At 54.0% G+C, this 18,297-nt stretch overlaps 1 protein-coding gene and 1 long non-coding RNA gene across 2 annotated transcripts in view; both read right to left on the bottom strand.

The window, feature by feature from the left end:
* Positions 1–2,889: 2,889 nt before the first annotated feature.
* Positions 2,890–4,279, bottom strand: LOC110593470. The gene is made up of 3 exons (XR_002481159.2): positions 4,163–4,279; positions 3,113–3,227; positions 2,890–3,012 (listed from the first exon to the last, which is right to left on the bottom strand). It is a non-coding gene; the product is annotated as an uncharacterized LOC110593470 (long non-coding RNA).
* A 564-nt stretch (positions 4,280–4,843) lies between these two features.
* SLCO2B1 (solute carrier organic anion transporter family member 2B1) overlaps positions 4,844–18,297 on the bottom strand; it is a 34,965-nt gene continuing 21,511 nt past the window's right edge. Inside the window, exons 8-13 of the mRNA XM_021704656.2 lie at positions 17,405–17,762; positions 14,526–14,691; positions 9,802–9,965; positions 8,212–8,276; positions 7,761–7,881; positions 4,844–6,736 (exon numbers count right to left, since the gene is read on the bottom strand). Of these exons, the coding sequence (XP_021560331.1) occupies positions 6,556–6,736; positions 7,761–7,881; positions 8,212–8,276; positions 9,802–9,965; positions 14,526–14,691; positions 17,405–17,762 (1,055 nt within the window). The 3' untranslated portion in view covers positions 4,844–6,555. The remainder of the gene's footprint in view (positions 6,737–7,760; positions 7,882–8,211; positions 8,277–9,801; positions 9,966–14,525; positions 14,692–17,404; positions 17,763–18,297) is intronic.

Raw genomic sequence — 18,297 nt, 5'->3', positions numbered from 1 at the left:
TAACCAGCTTCCAGATGGCTTCCAATGATCCATATCTCCTGGTATTCACACCCTTTTGTGTTCCCCTCCCACATTATACTGGGGTTAGTCTGTGAGACCAATAGAATGTGGCAAAAGTTATGGTATATCACTTCCAAGATTACATTATAAAAGACACCATGGCTTCCATCTTGGCAGCACACATCCTCTTCCGTGGATCATTCATTGCAGGGGAAGTTAGACACCATGGCAAGAGTGCCCTTATGGAGAAGCTTGCATAAAAATTAAACCCATTGACCACCTGCTAGCAAAGAACAGAGGCCTGACAACAACCACAGAGTGAGCCTGGAAGTGGATCCCAGTTGAGCCTTCTGATGACTGTGGCCCTGACTGACACCTGAATGCAACCTCATGAGAGATTGTGAGCCACAGTCTCCCAGTTAATCCACTTCTGGGTTCTCGATCCTCAGAAAATTGTGTGACATAATAAACGTGTTGTTTTCAGCTGCTAAGTTTTGGGGTAGTTTGTTACTCAGCAGTAGTTAACTACCATAGCGCTATATTGTCACATTAAATCCTCACAACATCCCTGAAAGGTGGAGTTTGTTTCTCCCATTTTGAGGATGAGAAAACTGATGCTGAGATGAGGGCAGTGACTTTTCACACCTGGAAAGTGGTGGAGCTGGGATTTGCCCTCATGTCTATTGGATTCCAGAGCAGAGGGAACCTGGTTCTGTTTTCTCAGCTAGAATGTCTGCAGGATGAAGGTTGAGGAACTGGGAATGGGAGGAGGCAGTCTCTTTCTCTGATGTCTTTTCTCTCCTTTTTTTCATTCCAGCCACATTAGTTAGCAGCCACTACATCATCTAGTGTGTATATGTGATTCTGGGACAAGAAGTTGTATCAGAAAAAACAGCAGAGTTTTGAGAAGCTTTTGAGTGACCTTGGACAAATTCCTGCACTTTTCTGGGCCGTGGTTTCTTTGTCCACTATGGGGAATAAAATCCTCCTTCCATATGCATCACCAGGAAACCTGGAAGATCAGGTGTGAGGGGATTTTGTAAAATGCGAAGTGTCGTGATTACAGAAAGGTCTGCTTTGAGTATGGAGCACCCCTGACCCAGGGCTCTCAGTCTGTAGGGGAGGCAGCCCCACACAGTGACCTCTGCACAAGTGGCAAGTGCTCCCTCTTCTCTCCCACCTGAGTCTAGCTTCAAGAGACAGAGAATACGGAGAGAAATTGAAGGCCCCGCCCACTTCTTCAGCCTCATCCCTCACCATGACCTCTCTGTTAGGCCACACCGCAGCCCGGCTGAACTAGTGGAAATTCCCCAAGCCTGCTGGGAGCTTTCTGTATGCTGACACTTTATCTGTGCCATTTCTTCTCCCTGGACACCCTTCCCAACTTCTCCACCTGGTGTGTTCCTACTCATCTTTCAAGACTCAGCTTAGATGCCCCCACTTCTAGGATGCCTCTCTTGACCTGGTTCAAAGCCTCCTACTTCTCCCCTTGATTAGTGCGCCAGCCTCCTGCCTGAGCTCTTGGCCTCCAGCTTCCTTTTTCCACTCAAAGCCCCCATGGTGCAGCCAGCAACCTTTCTAAAAAACAAATCTTGTCCTGTCACTCCCTGCTTAAAATAACCAGTCAATGGAATAATCCATCAATCAATGCTTCAAGGGCTTCTTGCCCTCAGGAAGATATCCAAAGCCTTCAGCTGGAACCCAAGGCTTGGTCCCCGCTGGTGTCTCCAGCCTCAGCTCTCCAGTCTGATTGCCCTGCATACACGGTACACCCCTGCCACATTGTTCTTGTGTCATATCTCAGACGCACCTTACTCTCTCATGCCTCCCTGTCTTTGCTCATCCTGATGTTTCTTTTTTTTTCTTAAAGATTTTATTTATTTATTTGAGACAGAGAGAATGAGAGAGAGAGAGCACATGAGAGGGGGGAGGGTCAGAGGGAGAAGCAGGCACCCTGCCAAGCAGGGAGCCTGATGCGGGACTCGATCCAGGGACTCCAGGATCATGACCTGAGCCGAAGGCAGTCGCTTAACCAACTGAGCCACCCAGGCGCCCCATCCTGATGTTTCTCATGCCCATTCCCGTCTTCTCTACCTGGGGACTTCCTGCCTAATCTTCTAAGCCAGCTCTGATTTAACCTCTTCTGGAAGCTTTCCTGGTGGCCCCAGGAAGAGTTCATGGCTTCCTCTTCTTCCTTCTCCTATTTGACGAGTCATGCTTTTGTTACCGTTTGTCAGTTTGTCAGCTTACACTGGGAGTTTTCTGTATCTGACTCTGGCTGTGTCCCCAGCAGTGCCGCTGCCGGGACACAGAGCAGCCATGTGGGATTTGTTGGTTGGTTGGTTGGTTGGTTGGTTGGTTGGTTGGTTGGTTGGTTGGTTGAATGAGTGAATGGTGGATGAATCCAGCCTTGAACCATCACTTCTTGGCTGGCCCCAAGGTAAACCCATTTTATAGCAAAAGGGGAAGCAGAGGAAGGGACTGCTCTGGAAGGGAGAAAGAAAATCAATAAAAATGTAAATCTAGTTGAGAAATGCTGTCCCAGGCTGGCTGTGGAGAGAGATAAGACTGGGCAGGCTGAGCCCTGGCTGACAGTGGAAGGGAGATTAGGGGACAAGCTACAGCCAGGGCAGCAAAGGGAGTGTGTCTCCCCTCAGTGGTGCCTCCTCCCCCTGTCTTCACCCCCGATCCCACCTCCATGCTCTATGGGCTCCTTAAATTCTTTCAGGGACAGGGGAAGTAAATTTACAAATACTGGTCATCCGGTGCACTGCCTGTGAGCGAGTATGTTATTTGGTCTTCACAACTTTTGGGAGACAGGAGATAGGAATGATCAGCCTTACCATACAAGTGAAGAAACAGATGCAGAGAAGTTAAGTCACTTATTCAGGGTCACACTGTGAGTAAGTGGCAGTCAGGATTTGAACCCAAATTTCACTGACTCTAAACCTCTGGTCTTTTCACTCCACTCCACCAGAGGTCTACAGCCAGACTTCGGATGGTCCCCAACCTCTGAAATCAGAGGCACAGGTGTTTATACGATGGTGTGTGATTTTAATGGAGATACATCTTTTATCATTCTCTAAGGTGGTTGTCATCCACTCTCCATTACCTGTGCCAGGCTGTCTCCCTAGAGGTGGTGGCCTTTTGAGTTGAGTCTGGAAGATTGAGTAGGACTTCATGAAGTGGGATGGAGAGGCAAGCAGTGGGGTGGGGATGAAGAAGTCCTGTTAGGTGGAGGGAAGAGCACACATTGGGGCCTCTTAGGGGGAAAGGATTCAACAGGGCCAAAGAATGGCAAAGGTGCTGTGGGTTCTTGCTCTTCATTTATTTGCACTCTAGTCATGGCGCCTGGCTCCCGGCTCTGGAGAAGCATCTCCCTGCTGCAACTTTCTAGCATGGGTCTATGGGCCAAAGGGCTTCTGAGCCAGGCATCAGGATGTTCATTCTGGTTCCAGGAGAAACTGCTGGATTTTACTACCAGTCAACTCTAGCGTGGAGACAATGCCTTTCTCCCAGCTTCCGGATGCAGGGTGAGAAGAAAGAACTCATAAATGCAATTGCTTATGGCTCCTCATTGGCCAGAGGCCATAAGAGGGCTGTTCCCTGGACTCCCTTGGTCCCTGGGAACCCCTCCAGCCCTGACCTGCTCCACCCCTGGCTCTCAGCCCTGTGGCTCTCTTGTGATGACTCCTGGAGTCTCCTCACCCTGACCAGCCTGGGAGGCTTTAAGCATAAGGACCTCACTTTCTCCTTCAAATCTCAGCTCAACCCAGAGGCGGACTCAGCATGAAGCTAATGCGGCTTGAGTATCGTCGTTCTCTCCTCAGGCCTAGGGAGGGGCCTCTGCAATGTGTTCAGGTTGTGTGTTCTTGGGAAATTTGCAAAGGTAAGGTACTTTAACCACAAGTAGTTAAGATTGCTAGTTCTTCCTACTCCAACTACTTGTGTCCCAGTTTTTCTTTATGTGAGGTGGTTGGAGGGGCCATGGGCATTTCTGGGATCTGGCTAAGGGGCGGTTGAATTGGGGATCAACTTAATTTGGGTTCATTGGGATATATTTATATGGTTCTCAGTCACCTCTGTATTTGGTAACTTATTGCTAGCCACCTGCATGTAGAGAATGGCCTCTAGGAATCTTCTTACCCACTGTCCAACTCACTTGGCATTGTGACATCAAGGTGTCATATCCAGAGGTCATCTTGTGACATCTATGTGTTTTATGTGGCCTGGCCCTGGAAGTACATGGGCAATAGAAGGAAAACAGGTTTGCAATGACGGAACCAGAAGCTAGGCTGCAGAAAATCCTGCCAGTCTTCAGGGAGAAGAATGTATTCAGGGAGAACATGTGCACAACAGTTAGTAAAAAAAAATATGCTATTTTTCTGAATTGTGTGATGTATTTGCTTTGACTTTTCTCATTCTAGGTACTCACTTTCTTACCTAATTTTGTGCTCTTTTTCTTAAAGAGGGCTCCCCAAAGTGTATAAGCCTCAGTTCCCACAAAACCCTGGCTCCACCATTTATGTTCTGTATGATTTTGGGCAAGTTGCTTATTCGTTCTGAACTGTTTCCTCTCCTATAAAATGTGAATGACAATTTGAACAGGTGAGGACTCGGAAAGCTTCATGACCTTATTCCATTTCTGAAACCATTACTAGAGGAAGTAACCCCGTCAAATGAAAATTAGACCAGAATATACAGATAGGGAAAGATGTTATATGCAAGAAGTAACAGTGAGCAATGAATCCAGTAAAACTTAAATCTAAATAACTGGAAATAATGTGGTTGCTGCGAACTCTAATGCACTTTGTAAGAAAGGAATTTTGTAATATAAGAGACATGATGCAAGAACAAATTTAATAATAAGCTGTGTCTATAATTCCAGATTATTTCTGCAAAACCTGGGGAACAGGAGGGAAGGAGGGGGAATATACACACGTGAACGGCCTCATCTTGTTGGAAGAAACCTTGAAATTCTTGGCATTGATAAATACAGGCTCAGATATTTATTAAACATTCAAGGTGTCAACCAGTAGAATCAAAATGGGAGTTCGAATTTCTGTACCTTCTTCTTCCTCTTCTTTCGCGTGGGAGAGCCTCAAAGTCCTGCCACAGGAGCTGTTCGGAGGGCCAGAGCCACACATGTCCCCACTGCCCCCCGCTTGCCCCCCAGCTTCTCCCCTGCCTCCAGCACAGGGCTGGTCACAGGGCTTGGGAAGCCGCTGCTGACAGCTGTCTCCTGCCGCCCAAGCAGTTCTCAGTCAGGTCAGGTCAGGTGGCAACAGAATGGGCTGGAGTAGATGAGGAAACTCTCTCCCCTTCCTGGGGTTGGCGCGAGGGGGGGGAGGATGGGGGATAACCAGGCTGGAGAAGACCAGCCATAGAACAAGACAAGGCCCACTGAAGGACCAGGTGGTTCAGATCCAAGCATTCCACAGACCCACTCCTTACACACAGCGGACATTATAGGCCTTGGCCTTACAAAGAACAGGTCCTTACACCAACTCAGGCATCAGAGAGAACCAGACGTTGCCCCCAAAACGTGGTTATCGCAGAACCAGACGTTATCTACGGAGCGCTAGGCGGCACAGATTCAGGCACCGGGAAGGAAATGGTGAAATTTGGATTTTCATCAAGAAGGGTCACAGCGATTTTGGTGGGCCCTGGCCAAATGTGTGAAGTTATGGTGGCGTTAAGTACCAGTGAATGTGTGCTGAGTGTGTTTGGTCTCTGAAGTCAGAAAATGCCCAAGTGTGGGGCCTGAATCTCCCTCCTCACTGGAGCCCCTAAGGCAGAGACCAGGCCTCGCCTAGACTGTGGCTCCCTGAGGGCAAGGACTGGACTTTCCGGAGTCTACAGAGAGATCCTCCCACCTCAGCTAAGTGGCCCAGGGGCCCTCACACCAAGTTTGCTGAAGGCCCTGGCCCACCTGAATGTTCTGTGAGGCCAGCTTCCTCCCCAGTGGGCCCACCCCAGAGCTCAGGGCTCTGCCTCCAGGGGGCGCCAAATGGATATTTCTTGACAGGCTGTCCTGGCCCCACCTCCAGGCTGAGTGGGGCTGGGGAGGAGACCTGAGTCCATCCTGACCACACAGACGGTCATAGCCAGAAGGGGCCTACAAGCCCCCAAGTCCACTTCCACCTGTCAAAGATGGTGGCTGAGGCCCAGAGAGGGTAGGGTGCTCCAGGTGAGTGCCAGAGCTGGGCTAGGACCAGGTGTGTAAGGCAGCCTGGCCTACTATTGTCTACTTCTCTATTCTAGGGCCTGGGGGAAAGATACACAGTCCTTCCACCAGGAAAGCCTGGTTTCAGGTCAGCCCGTGTGGCTGGGGGAGCAAGGGGGAGGACCACCGTGCTTTAGACGTGGCCAACACACCAAACCCCTAGACAACTCTTTGGTTCAGATGAGTAACAGAGGCCCAGAGAGGGTCAGTGACTTGCCCGAAGTCACAGAGCAAGTTAGCAGAGAAGCCAGAATTGGAAAACAGGGTTCCTGACACCCAAGATTGGACAAAGGGTCCAGAGGAGGTACTCCTGCCCCTCTGGGGCCAGCTCACACTCTGGATTCCTCAGGCTTCTTTCCTGGCCCCGATGCCAACAGCTGCTGCTGTAGGCCAGATGGGGAGACGTTCACCTGGGTCCCCTCCTCTTTGTCTTGCTGCCTTAGGATGACCAAAATCAAGGCAAAGCAGGCCAGGGAGCCCGTCTTGAAGAAGAACTGGAGGCCAACGAACCTGGAAAAGACCAAGGGACCCGTGAACTTGGGACCTCCCTGTCCAGGGCCTGGGGGTCGGCCATCATCACCCATTGTGTGGTCAGAGACAGTGAAGCCTGGCGGTGGGGGGAAGAGGCCTCCAGCCCCAGGGCAGTGGACCCTATCACCATGGCCTTGGTTGGGGAGACAGGGAGGCCCCTGGAGTTGACCCCTGTGGGGGTCCTTCCCTGACAGAGGGGGAGAGGCTCTGCAGAAGCCTGGGCATCCTCCCTGCCCTGTCCCTGGCCAGCTTGTAGCCTGGGCCAGCCCTGCCTCTCTCTGGCTGTCCCAAGGGTTCAGGGGGCCTGACAGGTGCAACTTTAGATCACCCCACCTGCCACAAGGATTCCCTCTCCCCCGTTTGCCTAACTCACCAAGGCTCTTACTTGATTTTGTTTCCTCTAGGAAGGGCCCTGGTCATTCCTGGCCCTCAGAGCTGGCAGGGACCAGCTACCTGCTCCCAGCCCTGTTAGCAAGTCCCCTCCAACCCCCTATCCCATCCCAGCAGCCTCTCGGCCTTCAGGTTCCTTTGGGCTCCCCATTGCACAGATGGGAAGACTCAGTTCCAGAAAAGGCAGGTCTCCCAATGAGAGACAGAGCTGGGCTGGATCCCAGGCCTCCTGTGCCCTAGATAGGCCTTCTCCCAACCCCACTTCAACTCCTTGTCTCTCTCACAGCTGGGCTGCTCCCCGATTCTCCCCACACTCAACACCAATGACACGTTTCCTGCACAGACCATGGTTAGACCACTTGGGTTCAAGGCCCAGCTTTGCCAGTTATCAGCTGTGTGACGCTGGGCTGCTTTAACTCTTTCTCCATCCGTAAGAGTGGGGGACAGTAGCTAGCTCAGAAGACTGGTGAGCTCAGTGCAGGACATAGCACCTGCTGCTTAGCAGCGGGGTATAAATGGGCCTCTCGTCCCTGCTGCTGTCCTACCTGGGACCCCGGAGTTATTTCCAGCAGCCTTCCCACAGGGCCCTGGCAGCCCCCACCCCAGGTCTCACCGGTTTCGGAGCAGGTCGTGGTCATAGTAGCGGCAGACGGCCCGACGCCCACAGCTCTGGGCCCAGTGCACGCAGGTCGTGTCGATGGCGCTGCCGTGGAGCACCGGGCTGGGCATCCAGGCTGCAGGAGGAGGTGGTCAGGGGACAACGGGGCCCGGCGTTTCTGCATTCCCCGCCCCCCTGCTCCCTGGCAGACACAACCCCCCAGGGCCACTGGGGCCTCTTGGCCCGTAAGTCTCTGGCCCTCAAGCCCAGCCCTCACCCTGGTGTGGGATGCTGCCTCGTGGAGGGCTCTTCCGCTGTTTGCATACCCACCTCCAGGGTCCCAGGTCCCATCTGTTGCCTGGGGTCAGGAACCCTAAGGTCAGGAACTGGGTCCCGCTCATCCCTGTGCCCCCAGGCCTGGCACACAGTGGGTGTCTGAACTAAGGGTCCCAGGAAGGTGCTTTACCCAAAACTCTCAGGAGCATGAACTGGATTCCCACGGCTAGAGTCTTGTCTTCTTTCTTCACTCCCCTAATAAGTAGAAACACGGTGACCTGAGAATTGAGAGGTCCCAGCCCCCCAGTGGTTCTCACCATCCCCTTCTCTCCCACCACCCAGGGCCAGCCTCCCCCGGTCTGAGGGTCCTGGGCGTTGGGGCGGGGGTGGGCTCAGGCTCCCCACTCCATTTCCCTTCAACCTGTGGAGCCCAGCCCCCACATTCCAGGCACTAGCTATCAGGACCCTGTGCTGGCCTCCCTGTGTTCCTGCTCACAGACACCCCCACCCTCTCTCCCCACCCCGGGGCCCACCAAGTTCCTCCTCCTTCCTCCTACACTCGGCAAAACCTGAAACTCGGTAGCCAGACCTGCCTTCTAACTTCCCCAAATGCTGTGAGGCCCCAGCCTAGGATGCTGGGACCATCACTGGCTCCTCCTTAGGAATACCAGCAGCTAGTGTTTACAGAGTGCTTACTACGGGCTCTGTCATTCTATACTGCAGCCCCTACCTCACCCAGGTTATACCATTAGCCCATTTAACAGATAAGGAGACTGATGAATGTTCAGACAGGTTAAGTGACTCAGCTAAGATCCCAGAGCAGGTGGGTGTAGCGGGTGGGTGTCAAGAATCAGAATCTGCTGCCCACTGCCTGCATTAACTCCTCTTACATGGCCTGCCTGCTGGGACATGGGAGTCCTCTACCTTCTCTCTGGTGGCCAGCCTGTTTTACAGATCTACGTGTCTTCTTGTATTTGTGAGGGGTGCCATCCCCCTTTTAATTTTCCAAAAAACAGAATAAAAATAATCCCAGGGACACCTAGGTGGCTCAGTCGGCTAAGCGTCTGCCTTCGGCTCAGGTCATGATCCCAGGGTCCCGGGATCCAGCTCTGAGTCAGGCTGCCTGCTCAGTGGGGAGTCTGCTTCTCCCTCTCCCTGCTCCTTCTCTCTCTCTCTCTCAAATAAGTAAGTAAATAAATAAAAATCTAAAAACAAACAAAAAAAAGTGGTTTAAAAAAATAATCCCAGCACAATGAAAACTTGGAATTATCCTGCTCTGAGGTCCCAATTCCAGCCCCCGACCTAGGCATGCTGACTTCGGCCTCAGGTAACAATTTGCCAGTCCCAGCAGGCACCCTCAGGACAATGGGCTGGGTCCACAGTGGACACATAAGTGCTCACTGACTTGGAGTCATGAACCACACTGATAGGGCTTGGTTTTCTGGATGTTACCTCCTGCCGGCCCACCCACTATGGGCAGGGTGGGGGTGGGCAGTCAGGTGACACTCCACTTTCTCCTCACTGTGACTGGGTGGCCTCTCCCTGGGGCAAGCTTCTGAATTTCTCTGAGCCCCAGTTTTCTTATCTATAGATGGGGGGCACTTCACTTTAGTGGGTTGCCATGAGGATGAAGACAGGGCAGTGAGAACCTGGTCTGTTACAGGGGACCCAGGACACCCGAATGGCCTCCTTCTTCAAACCCCGCCTTCAGGATCCCTTATCCTGCCTGGGGTTAAGGACTTCTTGGTATCCACCGGCTCCGGCCCACGCCTGCTTTCACCTTAAGATGAGTATGAAGGAAGGTGTGTGGGTGAGACTGGCCAGGGCCGCACCCAGGCTGACCAGGAGCATGAAGGGCAGCACCAGGTGGCTGCAGGCTGAGTCGCAGGAGCCCGCCGGCACAGGGCCGCCCCCCACTACGCAGCTGCAGTTGGTGTAGAAAACCTAGAGTGGGAAGGGGGTGGAGAAAAGCCTTCAGGAGCCTCCAAGGGCGAGCAGCTGGCCAAGCGCCTGAGGCCCCTGAAGGCTTGTGAGGGACCCGAGGGCACCAACCAGCTGGGGACAGAGCCGGCTGGGGGCTGGGATTTCTGGCCTTGGACACACATGCTTTCCGCACACGTGGGCTGAGGCTGTGGGGACCGGGAAGCAGAGGACAGGGAGAGGGGCTGGGAGAGCATCACCCCCCACCACACCACACACACTCACACACACTCACATACACACCGCAGGATCATTCTCATACACACCACCGTCCCTCAACACACACCCACACACCTACACACACACAATCATACACAGACATGTGCACACACACTCTCATTCTTTCACCTGGTGAGGTCAGAATGTTCCAAATTCCTGACTGAGCCAGGAATCAAAGTAACCAAGAGTGTTTTGGGGATCTCTCTCATGCTCTCTCTCTCAAATAAACAAAATCTTAAAAAAAAAAAAAAAAAACAACTATAAGAAAAAAAAAAAGGGGCGACTGAGTGGCTCAGTCAGTTAAACATCTGCCTTCAACTCAGGTCATGATCCCCGGGGTCCTGGGATTCAGTTCTGCATCGGGCTCCCTGCTCAGCAGGGAGTCTGCTTCTCCCTCTGCCCCTCTCCCCTGCTTGTGCATGCTCTCTCTCTCTCTCTCTCTCACACACACACACACACACACACGAGCGCGCTCTCTCTCTCTCAAGCTTTCTCTCTCTCTCAAATAAATAAATAAAATCTTTAAAAAAAAACTATTTAAGAGTGTTTTGGGGAAGGAACTCAAGTTTTCCAGCTTGGTTTCCCTCCCTTTCTACTTCACTGAGGTCTTGCAGGGCACTGAGTTGCAGAGGAGACTCTCCAGGAGACAGTCAAGCACAGGAGAGAGGGACGCAGGCAGCACCATAGGAACCCAGCTTCAGCAGGTGAGGGGCAAGGAAGGCTTCACCAGAGAGGGGTGCTGGATCTGGGTCTTGAGGAATGAATAGGAGCTTGCCAAGAGGAAAACTGAGATGAGGAGAGGGAAGGTCAGATGTAAAATCCCACGAAAGTGGCATGAAAGAGTGCAGCAAATCTTTGCCTGGAGCGGAGGGCAGAGGGGAGGCGGGGAAGCGCTTGAGGGCTGCCCCGGGATGGCGTTGTGAAGAGTTTGGGACACAGAAGAGGAACCTGGACTGCTGTTTCCAGAAACACAGTGGACCGGGGCCCTGCCAATCATCCTGCTGACAACACAATGCTGGATAAAGTATTGAAAACATTGTCCTTGAGGGCACCCATGTGTCCGCAGAAACGGAAAACTGCTCAGAGAGGCTGGAACCCAGGGAGGTGAGCAGGGTCCTGAAGCAAGCTTTGGCTGCAGCATGTTTGCAGAACCTTCACCAGGAGTATAGCTTTCTGAGGTCTGGGAGCTCCAGGGCCGGAGGACAAAGCCTAGCCCTCCCTCCTGCCAGAGTGAAGTCCAATAGGAGACCCCCCCAAAAAACTGGGACCCCTCCAGAGGCTGAAGTATGTGAAAAGCTGACCCCTTTTCAAACTGCAAGGGATGGCCCCCAGGCTGGCTCAGGGGCGTGTTTGATTGCAGCCCGCATTCCCACCCCCACGTGGCCTGGAAAACTTCCAGCCTAGGATTCTTTCAGCAGTGGTCTCCACCGCCCATGCCTCACAGAAGCTAAGAAAGCCAGGAAGCCTAGGCTTTTCTTCCCCACAGAACAGAGTTTCTGACCAGTGTGTCCCAGGGAGCCGTGGCCTCTGCTGGGAGACAGGTGTGCAGGGCTGGGTGCCATCAGCCCTCAGGGTGGTCTGCTCGGCCTGGGGCAGCCTCACACACTTCCCACTGTGAAAAGGGTTGGGAGTCCCTGAGGAGGACTGTGGGAGCCTTGGGAGGAATTTAAGCTCCGGAGGGATGACAGCTGACGGCACCAAAGCCGCTGGGGCTCCTGCAAGAGGACAGGCCAGGCAGGGGAGGCCGGCCAAGAGGCCCACTGTGGAGAGAGCGGTGGGAGGGGAAGGAGGATGGAGAGCAGGGTTTGATTTGAGAGATACTTAGGATGTAGAATTAGGGCAAGGTGAGAGAGCGCGAGATCGGGGATTCCGGCTGGGGTAACTGGGCGCTCTTTCCATTGCCCACAGGGTGCCTGTGCATGGTCAGGCTGCCACAGGCATGCGACCTGCTGAGCACATGCCATCTGGACCTTTGCCCCCAGGCTGAGCAACCCACTGGGGTGGAGGTACAATGGAGGGACAGCTAAGGGGAGAAATATGCCAGGCAAGGTGGCTAGAAGAGAAAGACCCGCCCTCATGCCTTTTCTGAATGGCCGAAGATGGCTGGGACGGACACAAAGCTGGAGGCCTTCCTCTTGGGGTTTTCCCAGCTCTCATTCACATTCATCTAACTCTGGCAGCAAGTTCTTCTTACGGATGACTCCGATCTCTCCAGCTGCCTCTGATTCTCACTCCCCCGGGGGATTCAGCCTCACCCCGAGCCTCAGATCCCCCCAACCGCCCACCTCTCCCCATCTTTCCCCTGGCCATCTACTCCTTCATCCACGGTTACTGAGTGCAGTGGTGCTGGCCGCTGAGCGACCCAGACCTGGGCCCGCGAGCTCGCTCACAGTCAACCTCAGGAGGCAGGCTGGCTGTGAGACTATTCCAGGCCGGGGCTACAGTTCCTGTGTGCTAACCGGGACCCAGGTGCGCCCTCCTCCAAATACCATCCCCAGACACAACCTCTGAGGATGCTCTGGGGAGCGCGCTGGGCTGGAAGGCCAGAACCCTGGGTTATAACCCCAGCTCTGGCATTAAGACTTTGGGCAATGCCTGGTCCTTTCCTGAACCTCCCTTTCCCATCTGTATAATGGACACTAATAGGAGTGTGTACTACTGAGTGCTTAAAATTTCCCAGCCACTGTGCCAAGTACTTTTCATGGGCATTGTCATGTGGCTCTTTACTCACTATTTAATGAAGTCACCTGAGGAAAGCATTTAGCACAGTGGCTGGTATACAGTAAGTACTCAATACGATCACCTCTGTCTTATAGACCAGGAAATGGAGGCACAGATGAAATAATTTGCCTGAGGTAACAGAGCCAGGTAGAGGTAGAACAGGGATTCGAACCGGGTGGCCTGGCCTCGGTGCTCAGGGGCCCATATCCACTAAAGCTTACTGTTCCCTGGGGGATCTTGCCCCAGCTGGCAGGGCCTGGGGTCCCCTGGAAGGTCTCAGAGAGATGAAACCAGGCAAAGACAGTGAGCGCTAAGGAGGCACAGAGGCTGGGATTTCGATGACTACAAATGCAAACCGTTTGCAGAGCCCAGCTGGTGCCTGCTGGCTTGCAGCCCTGTCAGCCAGGTGCTGTCCTCTGCACCAGCCCGTGGGGCCCAGGTCTCTACCTGGAGGAGCCTTGGGCTTGGATACTGCTGCCCTGCAGGATGCAAAGGCAGGAGTTCCACATGACCAAGAGGGGGAGCTCTGGAGAAGGGACGCGTTGTGGCCAGCCTGATGCTGCACCCCCTGCGCCGCCCCCCCCAACAGGCTCTTCTACAGCCTGGGGGCCTGAGGAAAGCAGATATTCTCATTTGTCATTTGGGGGACTGAGGAGAAAGGGGAGGAAGAGTGGTTAGTCTTGGAGACCTGTTTAAGGTTCACACAAAATGCACCGCGGCTGCTTATTCTGCCTCCTTCCCTGCTTGGAGTTCGAGGGTAGGGCCCCTTGGCTCTGGGTCCTCGGCCCCTGGCACAGGGCCTGGCACAGAGGAGGAGCTCTGTGAAGGTTTGATGACTGGCTGAATGATTGACTGGGCTCTCTGGGCCAGCCTCCCCACCGTTTCCCTGTCTCCTAGCCTGCACTCTGCTCGCCCTCCTCCATACATGGCCTCAAGTATTATCAGACACAGATCTGACCCTGTCACCAGCCCATCCAATGCTCCCCATTGCTCTCTTGGTAAAGGCCTTGAATGCCCTTCTTTGCCTGAGCCTCACTTTCCCTCTTGGAAACGTTCTGCTTCTGCTCCAACAAGTTCTTTGCAGTTTCTTGAAACACTGTGTGCATGTGTGTGCAGACTCTGCTTCTGCGGTTCCCCCTGCTTGGAAAGCCCTTTCCTGGTTTGCTACTCACCCTTGATGATCCAGCACAAATGCCACGTCCCAGGAAGCCTTCTAGTACCCTCCCAGGCTGGATGCACCTTCTTCCATCTTTGTCTACTTGTGGGGACCATTTCTCCTGCCTATCACCAGCCCTGGAGTTCCTTGTTTCCTTTTGCCTCTCCCCTGCACAGACAGCTGGAGCCAGATCGGGCTCACCCCTGTGCTCTGGGGCCTGGCACATGGCTGGGCCCCGACTGGCAATGAAAGTTTACTGCAAGAATCATGTTCTACATTGGCCAACAGAAGGAGACAGACCAACCAACAGATAGAGAGAAGAGCCACAGAATGAGAATGCGCAAAGATGGAGAGCGTGATGGATGCACAAAGACAGGGAGGGGCAGAGCCCAGGGGAGGCAGAGGGAACAATCAGAGGCCTGACCCACCTGACTTTTGTCCAGAGCTTCCTGGACCAGCCAGCCTGTGCAGCCTGCCTGGCAGGGTGTGAGGTATTCAACATGGGTTCTGGGGTCACAGACAGGGTTAAAGTCGTCCAATGGGCAGGAGCAAGGCTCTGTGCAGGCTGGAAACAGGTCCGGTCCAGGCAGGTTGCTGGTGGGAGAGAAGGCGGCAGGGTTAGCCTGGCTTTCCGGCTCTCCCACAATGCACTGGGGCCACCTCAGCCCTGAAGCCCAAGGGGCCTTTTTCTTGATGGACTGGATTACTTCCTTTTCTTAGAAAATTCGAGTGATGTCTGTTGGACCAGGCAGGACACCTGACTAGCTGTGGGATCACCCACCTGTCCCTGCCTCTCTCAGGACCTCAGTGTCTCTGTCAGCTCTGCTGGGAACCCCCTCCCATGGCCACCCTGCAGTCTCATGGCCTCTCAGCTCCCTGTCACTACTCTGTTCACTGTGGCCACTGCATGACTTAGTCCCACCAACTCCCTCTGGAGGTCCTGCCCCCAAGTCCCAGGAGCACCCCTACTCTAGTCAGGTAGGAGATCAGAAGAAAGGCTGAGTCCGAGGGGTTAGGTCACCCTCGGTGGGGTGGGGAGGTGGCCCCTGGGACTCAGAGGAGGACCTGACTTCATGGCTCAGAGGGAGAAAACCTGCCAGGGAGCCTACGGCCAGGCTACAAATGAGGAGGGGGCCCCAGTGGGCAGCTGAGGGTCCTGTGGGCTTAGGCTGGGTATGGGCAGAGGCCCAGGCAGTGGGGCAGGTCTGGCCAGCTTAGTGAGATCTCAGTTCCCTGGAGAAGAGGTTCAACTCAACAGGGGGCTGGGGAGGTGGGTAGGACAACTGGGTACCAGAGTTGGGAAGGGGGCCTCGGGGCAGAGGTAAATGCACTCCTTCCCTCAGGAGGGGGTTTCCCTCTGACAGTGGGTGGGGGGAGATCATCTCTTCTTCCTTCCCTGCCAAGCAGGAAAGGGAACGGGCTGGTACTGCCTGAGCTGAGGTGGCACCAGGGGATTCTGCCCAGGGTCAGGCGCCCGTCAGGTTGCCCTGCCAGCAGCAGGAAGGCTGAGTGGATGAGAGTGGGGACTCTTCCGCAGCCCCTTGCTCCTGTGGGGAGAGCCCTGGCTCTGCCCCTCCCAGCTGGACAGCCCAGCTGGGCGACTTCACCTCTCTGAGCCTCACTAACCTCATCTGTGAAATGGGCATAATGGTACAACCCATCTCAGAGATGCTGTGAAGGTTCAGTGAGACAGAATATGGGAAGAGCTGAGCTGGACGCTGGGTGCGTGGGAGACCTCAGTTCTCGGCAGCTGCCGGTATCACTAGTTGGGCTGAAATATGAGAAAGCCTCCTGAATTTGCTCAGTTGGTCCCAAAAAGCTTCTTCAATGAATTAGAGCCCAAAGCTCAGTGAGTAAATTGCAAGAACAAAGATGAGAACACAGTGAGATGAGATGTCAGAGTCAAGGCGAGAGGCAGAAGAAAAGGGAAATAGGCACGTGTGCTAGGCTGACCTTTCTCCATTTACTTTTTGGAAGAAAAAAAAAGGGGGGGGGGGTGCCTGGGAGGCTCAGTCGGTTAAGCAGCCAACTCTTGATTTCGGCTCAGGACATGATCTCGGGGTCCTGGGATCGAGCCCCATGTCAGGCTCTGTGCTCAGCGAGGAATCTGCCAGAGATGCTCTCTCTCCTTCCTCTGCCCCTCCCCACCTCATGCGTTCTCCCTCTCTCTCTCCCCCCTCCCAAAATAAATAAATAAATCTTTTTAAAAAATAAAAAAATAAAGGCCCTGCCTCGCTCCTCAGACCGGGGACTGCAGAGGGTCTGGCTAAAGCTCCACCCACTGTGCCTAGAACAAGGGCTCTGCAGAGGGGAGGCAGGAGAGTCGCCTTACTGTCTGGGAGAAGGAGGGACAAGGAAGGAGGGGAAGGGAAAGGATGATGAGGGAGAGGTTGTGATGTGGGGCCTGGGCCAGAGAGAAGAGCTGAGCCTCTGTCAGGGTGGGATAGCTGGCATGTGGGTGGAGGGAGGAGATGCCCAGGGAGAGGTGGGAACGGAGACAATCGGGGAATTCTAGCTGGGTCTTGGGCCAGCCTAAGCCTGGAGCAGTTCCCAGGAAAAGTGAAGTCATTCTGGAGAAGAGGCAGCGAAGTAACTTCCAGCACCCTCTCGAAGACTGCCCCCAGCGGGAGAGAGCATATGCCTGAGGGTGGGAGGACAGAGAAACGAGAAGGGAGATAGGCATCGGAGGCTTTCCTCTTGGTGCTGCCTCAGATGTGGGAAAAGAACCTTGAGTTTTAGGGTCATGGAACAACAGCATTTTAGCTGCCAGGCTCTAAGAGCCACAAGTCTTCAAGGCCTCTGGGGGCCAACTCCTTCCTACGGCTTAAGTCCCTTCTGCAGTGTCCATGACAGATGCCTTCCAGCCCTGCTTGCCCCCTCTCTCTACACCCCCGCCCCCGGGGGATGGAGAGTGTGCGGGCTTCCTAGGCAGGCCTTTCCCCTGCCTGGGAGCAAAGCCTTCCTCATGCTGAGCTGGGTCCTGCTCTCTGACGTGGCCTCTGCCTTACCTCGGCCACTCTGGAGATGCCGTCCACACAAGTGGCTTTGCCCTGCCTTGGCTTCCACCTCTCCCCAGGCCTGAGCTGTCCCGTCTGTGAAGTTCCATCCTTGCCCCTCTTAGTGACGCCTGACACCTTGACTGGAGACTCAGAGAGAGAAGTCCCACTGCTCTGAAGTCAGGTGGGGAGGGGAGGAGAAGGTGCTGATGGAGAGTGAGCTTTGAGGTAGACGGGCACCCCATTCCCCTGGCCTTATCCAGGTCCCCACCCTGACACCACGCCCCCGCCCTTGCTTCTTACACACTCACCCAGGCTGGCGGGTGATGCCTGCAATCTGGTGGGTAGAGCAGCCCATGAAGAAGAGGGGCAGGCTGAGAAGTAGGCCGAACAGCGCCCCCAGCAGGCAAAGGGCGCCACAACGCACAGGGCCCAGGTGGAAGCGCTTGACCAGGATGCCCCCGACCACAATGCCCACGATGGCCGATGGGATGCTGAGGCAGCCTATGAGCAGGTTGGCGTAGGACGCTGTGACGGAAAACTGGCGCTCCAGGAACTTGGGCAGGAAGGTGGCCATGCCTGCCACCGTGGACGACATGCACACCTGGGACAGGACCACCAGCAGGAAGATGGGGTGGCGCAGGGTCCGCAGCAGCACCCTGGGGAACACTGTTGGGGTGAGCGGGGAGAAGGTCAGAGTGGGCAGGCCAGCCGTGCTTTCGTTTCTGTCCTGTCTTGCCCTGTTCAGTTGAAACTGGCCCATTCCTTCCATGCCGTCTCATTTAATTCTACTGCACCCAATTCCATTCCGTTACGTTTGACTCCTTTCCATTTAATTCTATTCCGCTTTTGAAACTCAGTTTCGTTCCATTCCATTGAATTAGATTGCACGCTATTCAATTGTGCCTCTTTCCCTTTTTTTTTTTTATGTGGTATTTTTTTTTATTCTTATGTTAATCCCCATACATTACATCATTAGTTTTAGATGTAGTGTTCCATGATTCGTTGTTTGTGCATAACACCCAGTGCTCCATGCAGAACGTGCCCTCCTCAATACCCATCACCAGGCTAACCCATCCTCCCACCCCCCTCCCCTCTAGAACCCTCAGTTTGTTTTTCAGAGTCCATCGTCTCTCATGGTTCGTCTACCCCTCCGATTTCCCCCGCTTCATTCTTCCCCTCCTGCTACCTTCTTCTTCTTCTT

Source organism: Neomonachus schauinslandi, chromosome 11 (assembly GCF_002201575.2).
Source record: "Neomonachus schauinslandi chromosome 11, ASM220157v2, whole genome shotgun sequence".
NCBI classification, from domain to species: domain Eukaryota; kingdom Metazoa; phylum Chordata; class Mammalia; order Carnivora; family Phocidae; genus Neomonachus; species Neomonachus schauinslandi.
Note: the sequence above shows the minus strand (reverse complement) of the source record. Positions and strands in the feature narration are given on the sequence as shown.